At 49.1% G+C, this 12,298-nt stretch overlaps 1 protein-coding gene across 1 annotated transcript; it reads right to left on the bottom strand.

Moving 5' to 3' along the window:
• Positions 1-7,729: 7,729 nt before the first annotated feature.
• LOC136942277 (beta-1,3-galactosyltransferase 5-like) lies at positions 7,730-8,698 on the bottom strand. Its single transcript, XM_067235129.1, has one exon. The coding sequence runs from the start codon at positions 8,696-8,698 to the stop codon at positions 7,730-7,732; it is 969 nt and encodes a 322-aa protein (XP_067091230.1).
• Positions 8,699-12,298: the final 3,600 nt, after the last annotated feature.

Raw genomic sequence — 12,298 nt, 5'->3', positions numbered from 1 at the left:
AGAGATAGATCTTCTAGAGTGACAGACTCTTGTCCCACCAGAACAGGGCTAGAACACCCAACTATAGCTGATGAATTAATGACGATTTATTAACGATTATTTTCCTGTATAGAGCTGACCGGACTGGGAGGACAAATCTCTCAGATGTGGACAATTTACAGACACCAGTCATATTTTGTATGTAGTGTCTTTTATGAAAGGTCATTCGACGGTTTTGTGTTGTGTACACTGCTTCTGAAAAATGCTTATTAGTGTTACTCATTACAATTAGTTCAAACATATTATCCCATTTATGACCTGGACAAAGTGTGTAGATGTGGGGGGGGGGGGGGGGGGGTCCAGCTGCTGTTTGGTTTCGGGGGCTTGGTTACTGTGGTTACAGTGTGTGTCTATTGAACACTATGGGGACACTTCTGAGACCTACACCGGCACACGCACGCACACACATATACACACACCCCACACACACGCACCCCACAGACACACACACAGAGCCGCGGCAAGTCAAGTTTTCCCCAGAGTGGTCCTGTGTCAGTGGGTGTTGTGTTTTCTCAGCGCTACACTCGGAGGTCAAAGGTGAAACAGTTTACAGCAACGGTGAGGGGCTGTGGGCCGGAGCGCTATAACTCAGGCCTCGCCTGCGCGCCTGCTAGCCGGCCCCCTTGGTAAATAGCAGGAAGGTGTAATAACTCATAAACACACCAAACAGAGACAGCTCTTCCTGTGTAACAAGCCCTCCACCCACCCAAACAGTGGTAGGGTGAGGACAGGGCCAGGGTACCTACCTCCGCCACCGAAAACTGCTAATGACGCCTGTTTGAGGAATGTGTTCAAAACGAGCCCCCCCACCCCCCCCCCCCCCATACACACACAGCCCCATCCATAAAGACAACATCCTCCCGTCTAACTGCAGTGCTAGCAGGGTCCTTTCTGGTGAGGCCACATCCAAAGACATATCAACCACCATCTAATATCACACCCTGGAATCAAGTGTCTTCTGCTGACGCTAGCCGTTTCTCTCTCTCTCTCGACTTTTTCTTCTCTCACAGCAGCAGAAACTTCTGCTCGTCATTTTTTTACCGCCTCCCCCACCCCCCAAAAAACCACCCTAGAGATAATTATTGAATACAAACATTTTCCGCGCATGTAAAAGCTATCTAACACGAAATCTGGAGGGAGTAATATGTGGTATTAGTTTTAATTAAATTAATCAACGACAATGCTTGTTAGGGAAAGGGGGGAGATGAGGGGAAAAGAAGGCAGAACGAGGAAGGGAGAGAGAGAGAGAGAGAGAGAGAGAGAGAGAGAGAGAGAGAGAGAGAGAGAGAGAGAGAGAGAGAGAGAGAGAGAGAGAGAGAGAGAGAGAGAGAGAGAGCACTGCATTCACACCTATCACCTAATTATACAACAACATTAATCACATTAGAGGTGGAACTGATTGCCAGGGTGTGGGCGCTGTGTTCCTCCACGTGGTGCTGGTTCTGTCTGTGGAAGACCGGCTCCTGCCTGCTCCTGCCTGATAACAAGTGGAATCAGCCAGGCCCATCTCTATCAGCTCCACAGATCGGGCCCCAGGGCTTATCAAAAGTTCACATCGAGCTAAAAGCAGAACAAAGAAAGAAAAACACACAAGGGAAAAAGCCACCAAGGCGCTACGAGACGGAGTGTGTGTGTATGTGTGTGTGTGTGTGTGTGTGTGTATGGACAGCATAAATTATTTTCTCATTGTATGGCAATAAACCTGTCACGTGACCCAGAAAAGTGAAGTTATAGAGATATTCTACAACATCTACAACACTAAACAGAAGCTATTTCTTCTACAACTTCAAACAGATGCAATACTTTCGAAAACAGATGACAACTATTCATTCTACAGTACCAAACAGAAACCATACATTCTGCCCCAAACAACAATCCCAAAGATCTCAGACCGAATGAACTTTTCCCAACGACAAACCGACACAATAAGAGCAGGGTTCACAGACGTCAGTGTCATGGCTTGCGGTGGGACCGTGGGAGGGAGACCATGCGTGTGCACTATTAATGCTGACCTTTCACCCCTGAGCTTTATCAGTGATGTCACCAGCATGAGCAGCCGGCTTATCTGGGGATCTTCTGCTGGTTATCTACCTCGGATCAGCAGGCCAGCACAGCCCCTATCGGCCCCGAGGATCTTCTGCTGGTTATCTACCTCGGATCAGCAGAGCTCCTTTTCATCTCTGAAGATCTGGCTGAGCCTAGAGGACAGCCAGCGAGCTGCTGTAATGACCAGCCGGCCCACACCACAACACAATCCAGCGAGGTGCTGGAATAACCAGCCGGCCCACACCACAACACAATCCAGCGAGGTGCTGGAATAACCAGCCGGCCCACACCACAACACAATCCAGCGAGGTGCTGGAATAACCAGCCGGCCCACACCACAACACAATCCAGCGAGGTGCTGGAATAACCAGCCGGCCCACACCACAACACAAGCCAGCGAGGTGCTGTAATGACCAGCCGGCCCACACCACAACACAATCCAGCGAGGTGCTGGAATAACCAGCCGGCCCACACCACAACACAAGCCAGCTGCTGTAATGACCAGCCGGCCCACACCACAACACAATCCAGCGAGCTGCTGTAATAACCAGCCGGCCCACACCACAACACAATCCAGCGAGCTGCTGTAATGACCAGCCGGCCCACACCACAACACAATCCAGCGAGGTGCTGTAATAACCAGCCGGCCCATACCACAACACAATCCAGCTGCTGTAATAACCAGCCGGCCCACACCACAACACAATCCAGCTGCTGTAATAACCAGCCGGCCCACACCACAACACAAGCCAGCTGCTGTAATAACCAGCCGGCCCACACCACAACACAAGCCAGCTGCTGTAATAACCAGCCGGCCCACACCACAACACAAGCCAGCGAGCTGCTGTAATAACCAGCCGGAGCACACCACAACACAAGCCAGCTGCTGTAATAACCAGCCGGCCTACACAACAACACAAGCCAGCGAGATGCTGTATTAACCAGCCGGCCCACAACACAAGCCAGCCAGCTGCTGTAATGACCAGCCGGCCCACACCACAACACAAGCCAGCTGCTGTCATAACCAGCCGGCCCACACCACAACACAAGCCAGCGAGCTGCTGTAATAACCAGCCGGCCCACACCACAACACAAGCCAGCGAGCTGCTGTAATAACCAGCCGGCCCACAACACAACACAACACAAGCCAGCGAGCTGCTGTCATAACCAGCCGGCCCACACCACAACACAACACAAGCCAGCGAGCTGCTGTCATAACCAGCCGGCCCACACCACAACACAAGCCAGCTGCTGTAATAACCAGCCGGCCCACACCACAACACAACACAAGCCAGCGAGCTGCTGTAATAACCAGCCGGCCCACACCACAACACAACACAAGCCAGCGACAGCACACCCGCTCCTCTGGCTTCTACATCCTGTCCGTTACTTCCGCTCCTCCGGCCCCGCCATCCCCCTCCCGCTGCTCTTATCGTCCACACCTTCTCTCTTCTCTTTCTTTCCCCCCCCCCCCTTCCCCTGCAACCGTAGAAACATGACAGGGGACGAGAGCGCATCCAGACGAGAATTACAATGCGCGGCCCGTCGCCATCTCCTGCATCGGTCTCACGCTCGCCGTGCTACTATCAGGGGGTGGCGATCGCTGCTTCCTTATCCAGCCTCCCATCTCAACCGCCAGAATACAAACCCTGAGATCCAGGCGCAGTGGGCCGCCTGCTGCCTGCTTATCGCCTTCCCACATCTAGGACGGAGGGCCCTATCTGTCCTGGAGATCTCCACCGCTAAGGAAGATGACGCAGGCACAGACAAACATCTAGACCCGACTGTGAGCTGCCCTGTAGAGAAGACTATGGCAGTGCTAGCACTAGGATATGTTATGTTGTGTTAGGATTCAGTAACAGCCGCTGTCTTTCTGGCTCATTTTAAACTCGGTCATTGAACTATGGTTGTATGTTATTTGAGCTATACTAAGGGCTACAGGCATAGGGTTTGGGCAATAAGTAATTACCTACTAATGACTTATGATACTTTTATTACATTACCAATAATGACAACCAAATATAGAAGATGAGAGATGGAAGGAGAGAGTGAGAGTGTGAGAGAGATCAAGAGATAGAGAGAGAGAGAGAGAGAGAGAGAGAGAGAGAGAGAGGGGGGGGGGGGGGGGGAGAGAGAGAGAGGGGGGGGTAGAGAGAGAGAGGGAGAGGGGGGGAGAGAGAGAGAGAGCGATAGCTTGAGTGGACATTGCAAAACAACATGGTGGACGTAATGCAGCCTGGCGTCTTTATCACCACACTCCTCTATCAAAATGTCTGCCAAGGCACAAGAGAATCATGGGACTGCGCCTGAGCGGCTTGGGCTGTGCCACGTCAGGGAGGTCGGGGAGGGGGAGGGGGGAGGCTGGGGGGAGGCTGGGGGGAGGGCTGATAAAGAGAAAGGCCATGACACCCCATAGACAGGCAGGCCCAATGTGCAGTGCTGTTATCAGGTCCAGGCTCTGGGATCCATCCCCCCACTGCAGTCTGGGAGCTCACATGCTGCTATAGGCCTCTATGGGAAACAGATAGCAGCCATGGAAGTGACCCACACAGGCACCCTTAGCTGGGGCGCAAGAAGCCAGGCCATTCATAACCACATGTTGAAAAAGGCTTGTCTCTCTTGTGTTGTTTTAAGAACTGCCTATGAAGTTGGCTAATGATCCTGGCCCTATGTGACCATAACAAACCAATATGGTCTATTTATCTACAAACGTTAAGATCTTTACACACAGGGCCTAGACCAGACTGTTGTCTCTCTAAATGCATTGTTCTTTGCTTTATTTTTAAGAAGGTCTTTCAACTCTATCTGCAAGATATTGCTACTGTGATTATCATTGCGAGGCATCTATTCTGGATGAAGAATTGAAACACAGGCTAGCACCAGATTAAAACGACTTCTCAGCACAGCTCAGTTTGTGTGAGAAAACGGGAAAAGCAGAGAGAAAGAGAAAGAGAGTGAGAAAGAGAGATGAGATAGAGAGGTAGAGTAAGAGAGGGAGAGGAGAGTGAGAGAGAGAGAGAGAGAGAGAGAGAGAGAGAGAGAGAGAGAGAGAGAGAGAGAGAGAGAAGCAGAAAGAGAAATTGGTTCAAGTATTAATCATCTTATCAACAGTAAGATCATGCTGTTGCGATAAACCTTCACACGTCTCATAAACAGGAAGAGCTCGTCAAGCAAGGAGACCAACCAAGCACCAGACCAGAAGCGAAAACCCTTTCAAGCGGACGGCCAGATGCATTATAGAGTTAAAAGGATAGATGAAAAAAGATCCAATTGTGGGCCGCTATCAGCAGGCGAGATCAGCCAGGCGCGGTATCTGACGCCCCATCTCTGGAAAGAGAACTGAAAAGCCGGGGGAAAATGCAACGCCAGCCTCACTGCTGCCTCAGACAGAAAACAAATAAAAAAAGATCCAATTTTAATCCTTATCTCGGTTGAGATCGGATCGCTGTATATCTGTGTTCACATCGCCTTTTTCAGAGAACAGTGACGTTTCCACAACAGAATTAAACAGGAAACTACGGCTACAGTTCAGTTGCCATGGGACAAACGGTTTTTGGTTTTAAAAACACAAAGGAAATTTAACTTTTTTATTATTTATTATTTAACTGCATGTTTCTCGTGAGAAGTTTCTGGGGCACTGCTGAGTAGGCCTACACACCGTTACAAAAAACTGTGAAATTGCTTATTAGAGTGTTCTTCATCTTATGAGGTCAAACAGCCTTTTGACCTCATATTCGTATTCAAAATAAATTTGGAAAACTAGATAACTACAGGAATTAATACTCTATAGTATGTCAATGGATCATGACAGGTTGACGCTGCCTGACTCACAGGCTATCAGTTCACAGTTACACCATAAATAAGCTATTAACTTGAATGATAACGTTTAAATAAATATAGGCAAATAAAAAATCCTCAATTAATTAAGGCAGACAGTATAAACTAAACTGGTTAATTACTAAAGTGACTAGCCCATTGTTGGACATTGTTGGTAACAGATGGAAAAATATCGATACAAAAAAAGAAATTCTACAGCAATAATTACGCAAATTAACAAGCCTTTCATTTGTAATGTAGGATGTAAACGTGCGATTTGAAATGAATGTCAAAATAATTGACCCTTACGTTTGATCTGTCTGGGTTTGCTCTGTTTTCTCCGGGACATGGTTGTCCCCTCAGCTCAGGTCTTCGATCCGATGAAGAGAACTGATCTTCCCACGAAGAACTAGGACTGAAACGCAGCTTGATCTCCGGCCGGAGATATCCGCATTGCCCTTTGATATTCTTTGACGTGAGAGCTACCTGTGGCTAACTTTGGTTACTTTTCGAAGCCCTCCCAGATGCGCGCTCTCTCCGAGTCCTTCCAACGCTCCCGGCGGGTCAGTTTGCAGTGACTTCTCAACCACCGACTGGGTGTCAGTGGCCACAACTGTGTCGCCTTTAAAACAATAACGTGTACCGCTGTAGAGGTGAATACCCAATTTTTTTCGTGTTTCTATTAAGTTGGTTTCCCTCCTGGTTCTCCTATTGCTCTGTCACTTGGAAAGCAGTTTCAATGGAGCTGTAGCGTTACAGTAAGCTACATGGAGCCTACAGAGGAGCGCTGTCACGCCCCGGGAACGCCCCTGCGTCTGACGTAGATCATACGTTCCCTTGATGGGCGTAAGATCCGTGTTCAGTTCATTGTCATGACATGGAGTTATAGTAATTATTATCTTGCAAGTCTGGGAATGGCCGTATATTATATGTTGACATGTTTTAATAATGTAGGCCGACTGTGTGAATCCACAAAATACATAACATTGGGATCTTCCTTGTAAATTAAAACAGATGTAAAGAGTTTTCAGTTTACATTTCCAGTAAAAGTTAGCGTCTCAGCCTGTAAGAGAAACAAAGCCTGGTTTTATCCACTTATGGAAATGTAAACACTATCATGCAACGAAGATGGTACTCTCCAGGCAGTAGACTATACTCGTGGCAGTGCAGTATACTATAGCCTACTCCGCAATGCTCCCATACATGTGCCTTACGAGAAAAGTATGCTCAAAGGACCGAAATAACGTGTAAATAATAGTGCCCATGTAGGCTAACTTCTGAACAAACCAGTTAAGATCCTATACTTCTTTTTCCCCTCATCAGTGCAAGGTTTCCATTCGAAACACAGGGAAAGCAGTAGGCTATATAGTTCATATTCCTGTTTAGACAATTAAAGCTATATGCAAATTGCAGTCGTGAGTGCTACCGAAAGCCTTACTGTAAATTACAAGATGCACATTACAACACTTGTAAATTAATTCACACAAAAATGTAAACAATATACAAAACTTCAAATATTTGATAGAAAACAGAAAATATATTTTAATGAAAGTGGTTGGCTGAAAGGCATTTGTTGCGGTTAAATAAGTATTTACTTAGCTATTACAACATTTGACTAGACTAGATTCCATACTGGACTGCAGGCTTTTTATGCCAAAATCATTGCTGCCATCTAGTGTTGACTAATACTTCATGTTCAGATGAGGTGTGTGTGTTTTTGCTACAATGTGTGTGTGTGTGTGTGTGTGTGTGTGTGTGTGTGTGAGTGTGTGTGTGAAAGAGAGAGAGTTTATGTGTGTGTGTGTGTGTGTGTATAAATAGGCGTCATTTAGCAGGGTGAGCCAAATCTCTGTAAGTCCCTCCAGACTGCCTGTAGATTATTGACGCTGTCCATGAGCGTCATGACAACAGAGGAGTAGAAACAGCGTCTGTTACTGTAAGGGGGGTACAGTTTGAAAAGGGCTGAGCTAGGAGGGTAGCTCAAGGCAATCCCCAAGTAGTGCAGACACATACCAAGGTAGGCGTCCTCAATGTAAATGGCTCTGACCTGTTTGGAGGCTTCCACTAGCTTCCCAGCAAGGTCCAAGGAGAAAATATAACCATTCCCTATGAGGTAAGGCGGGAATTTAGAACTGGGATAAACCATTCTGGGAATATACCACTTTGAGGTGGGGTCTCGGACGACATTGCTGTTGAGCCGGACAATGCCCGTGATGTAGTTCCTGGTGGGTGTGTCTGGGGCGGCCAGCATGCTGACCAGGTTGTGCACGTTGACGAACATGTCGGAGTCCACCTTCATGGCGTAGGAGGCGTTGGGGCAGCGAGAGCTCAGCCATTCCAGCATCACCATGGTCTTGATGGTCAGGTTGAAGTAGCTGTCCAGGAAGTCACTCTGCAGCAGGTCGTGGTGCTCCAGGCTCTCCGTCTTCAGCTCCTCCTGCTGCCTCTCCACCCCCGCCCCACCTGGCATGCCCAGCAGGAACAACACACGCACCGCCCGGCCCAGAACCACACCCTCCTTCCCCCAGGTCCTGCGGATCACCTGCCTGGATACCAGGTTACCTGGAGCCACCGGCACCATCAGAACCAAGAAGGGAGCCTCATGCCTCAGAGACTGGTCCAGAACAAAGTGGTAGTTTTGTGGGTAGGCTACTTCATAGGGCGGGTTGGTTTCTCCCTGGTTGTGACTGGTCAGAGAGTGGGGATGTAAGGGGGTGTCTTTGGACCAGGGTTGGTTAGAGCTGCTGAGTGGCTGTAGGACGAGTAGGGTGGAGTAGACCAGGCCTACAGTCACCATCACAAGGAGTAGGCTCAGGAACAGCAACTGACAAGGCAGTGGTAGACTCTCATTTCTGTCCTTAATCTGAGTTTTATAACTGAACACAAGCAGGGGAGGGGAGGGTAGATAAGGCAAGATACATTTGTGGTTACATAGTAGGCTGATTAAACAGTTGTCTTAAACACATTAGGTTTGAGTCATTTCATCCAGTTAACATGAACCTTCCCCTGGAGATGAGGAGAGGAGTTAAAGATGGTATGGGGGGAGGGGGAGGGTAGGGAAGGGAAGGGAAGGGAAGGGAGGGGAGGGGAGAGGAGAAGAGACGAAGTTTTTGTTTACATAGTAGGCTGATTTAACAATTGTCTTAAACACATTAGGTTTGAGTAATTTCATCCAGTTAACATTAGCCTTCCACTGGGTGATTACCATCTGGGAAGACCTCATCCTTTTAGTCTTTCCCCAGGTCACATCAGTCTGGGTCAATCCTGGGTAAATTACAAAAGTCCATTACCAACAACAAAAGTCATAAAGGTAAATTAGATTTGCCTCCCAGTTGGCACAAATCATCCAGTACTTCCTGAAGTATTTAGGGTACACTTGATTTGATCAAGTGAACCTAAGTACTTTACAGAATTTGTCAAAAACATTTTGGAGTCTAGTCTTTTCTTCTTGCAGATGGAAATCCAAACTGACTTACCAGTTTCCACTTGTTCCTAACATGTTGAAGAAGAGAGTCTTGTGCCACATGTCTGAGAGTGTCCAACTGATAGAGACTACCTTCTCCTGCTACTTGTTCTCTACTGTGACCTGTGTGGAGATGCAGTCGTATTTGTTAAAAAAGTAATCCTTGTGAAAAGCCTTAATCCTGAAGATTATTGTGTCCTTTATATAGACTCTCAGTTGTCCAACTGCCAGTGTAAGTACATAGGCCCATGTTCTGTGTATGGTTCACTGAGCTGTGCTGTCCCTGTTAAGTTATTAAGGTATAAATGAGGGTGTTGCCAGTCTGCCAAGCCTGCTATAGACTTGCATTTAAGACAGTACAAGCAACCAAGACCCAGGATCAGGCTCCACTGACCCCCAGACCCATGACCAGGCTCCACTGACCCCCAGACCCAAGACCAGGCTCCACTGACCCCAGACCCAGGACCAGGCTCCACTGACCCCCAGACCCAGGATCGGGTTCCACTCACCCCAGACCCAGGACCAGGCTCCACTGACCCCAGACCCAAGACCAGGCTCCACTGACCCCAGACCCAGGAGCAGGCTCCACTGACCCCCAGACCCAGGACCAGGCTCCACTGACCCCCAGCCCCAGGACCAGGCTCCACTGACCCCAGACCCAGGATCAGGTTCCACTGACCCCAAACCCAGGAACAGGCTCCACTGACCCCCAGACCCAGGACCAGGCTCCACTGACCCCCAGACCCAGGACCAGGCTCCACTGACCCCAGACCCAGGATCAGGTTCCACTGACGCCAGACCCAGGAACAGGCTCCACTGACCCCCAGACCCAGGATCAGGCTCCACTGACCCCCAGACCCAGGAACAGGCTCCACTGACCCCCAGACCCAGGACCAGGCTCCACTGACCCCCAGACCCAGGATCAGGCTCCACTGACCCCCAGACCCAGGATCAGGCTCCACTGACCCCCAGACCCAGGACCAGGCTCCACTGACCCCCAGACCCAGGACCAGGCTCCACTGACCCCAGACCCAGGACCAGGCTCCACTGACGCCAGACCCAGGACCAGGCTCCACTGACCCCAGACCCAGGACCAGGCTCCACTGACCCCCAGACCCAGGACCAGGATCCACTGACCCCAGACCCAGGAACAGGCTCCACTGACCCCCAGACCCAGGACCAGGCTCCACTGACCCCAGACCCAGGACCAGGCTCCACTGACCCCCAGACCCAGGATCAGGCTCCACTGACCCCAGACCCAGGACCAGGCTCCACTGACCCCAGACCCAGGATCAGGCTCCACTGACCCCAGACCCAGGACCAGGCTCCACTGACCCCAGACCCAAGACCAGGCTCCACTCCAGGTTTGTTACTTGGCATGCCTAGCTCCTCAGACAGGAGCCTCAGCTGGGCTAAACCCTGATCCCTGACATACTGTTGCCATGGCAAGGGGCAGGTGAACGTCACACCAGCACTCGGGGAAGGATTCTCTTGGATTACTTTTAATCGGACCTGTTTTATTTCAACCCATTCAAAGTGTCCCTCCGTTCACCTTTAACATGAGGCAAAACAGACATGCATGCACACATACACTGAAAGATACTCCCCCAAGGATATTTTCGAATACACACAAACTCTACATACTTCCTGGGGAGTCAGGTGGCTGAGCGGTTAGAGAATTGGGCTAGTAATCAGAAGGTTGCCAGTTCGATTCCCGGCTGTGCCAAATGACGTTGTGTCCTTGGGCAAGGCACTTCACCCTACTTGCCTTGGGGGAATGTCCCTGTAATTACTGTAAGTCGCTCTGGATAAGAGCGTCTGCTAAATGACTAAATGTAATGTAAATGTACTTCCTCCCTAACAAACTGCCCCACTTGGGATGTGTGTGATTTTGCATAAACTAGAATGCGTGACACTGAACCGTGCTTCCTGCAGTGTCGTCAAGGTAACGCAGATGAAAGCAGCCTATTATTCTGATCATCTTTCTGGACATTGCCACTGGATAATTGCTATAAAAAAACAACAACAACAAATCACTTATACATAATATAATACAGCAAAGTCAAATACTAATGTTTCTGTGGAGGATAACGACCAAATGTCGCGACAGGACAGGTCGAACTGCTGATGTGTAGACATTGATTCCCACTGGAAGCCCGCGCCAGAGATCAACGATACGGGGTTGACAGGAGGAATCTACACTGCTGCAGCGTTGTGTTTCAGTAACGTCACCCTCAGCGGCTGTCAGCCTGAAGGCTTCTAGAATAGAGCTTCTTGCGCGTAGACACGCGCTCTCCTGTTTAATACTCTGTAATACGTTGACTGCACATTGCTCCGTGCTTGTAGATTAACCCTGGTTGACACTAACTACGGGGCCATAGTCCTGGGTTTTTGTTTGAGCTTAACGTGCTTAATCATATTGGGTAAAAGTACAGAATGTTTACTGTAGGAGTTGACTGAGGGAATGACCTGTGTGGGATAAGATCAAAGGCTGCTGTTTGGTCAGAAAGACTGTGTGTTCCAGGAGCGTCCAGTGTCCAGGAGAACAGGTTTAATCAACTGAAACGTTTCTGGAATGCTCACGCTGTGATTTAATAGGATTGTTGCTGGGATTGTAGTTTTGGAAAATGTGTGTGGGTCTACCGGTACATGTGTATGTGTGTGCATGTGTGCGTTGCATGGGGAGGTCCTTGGTGGACACAGAACTATTTGTTTTTTTGTAAACAGAGAGGATTTCTCTGTTTTTGTAAAACTGTGTGCATTTGTGTGTTTGTTCTTGTTCTGTGGACTACAAAGTCTGGTCTCCCCCCCTCTCTCTTCCACCCAGGCCATGCCTCTAACTTCAGCAGCAGGTGATCAGCTGTCCCTAATCCCCAAAGTCCCCTACCTTAGTAGGACTCAGTAATTGTTGGCGTTGAGAGAGAAGTAAGTATC

The sequence above is a fragment of the Osmerus mordax genome, chromosome 4 (assembly GCF_038355195.1).
Source record: "Osmerus mordax isolate fOsmMor3 chromosome 4, fOsmMor3.pri, whole genome shotgun sequence".
NCBI lineage: Eukaryota > Metazoa > Chordata > Actinopteri > Osmeriformes > Osmeridae > Osmerus > Osmerus mordax.
This window is presented reverse-complemented; position numbering and strand designations above follow the sequence as displayed.

Bases quoted from the DNA above. Each gene is read 5' to 3' on its own strand.
- LOC136942277 (XM_067235129.1), bottom strand. From the start codon at position 8,698: ATGGTGACTGTAGGCCTGGTCTACTCCACCCTACTCGTCCTACAGCCA.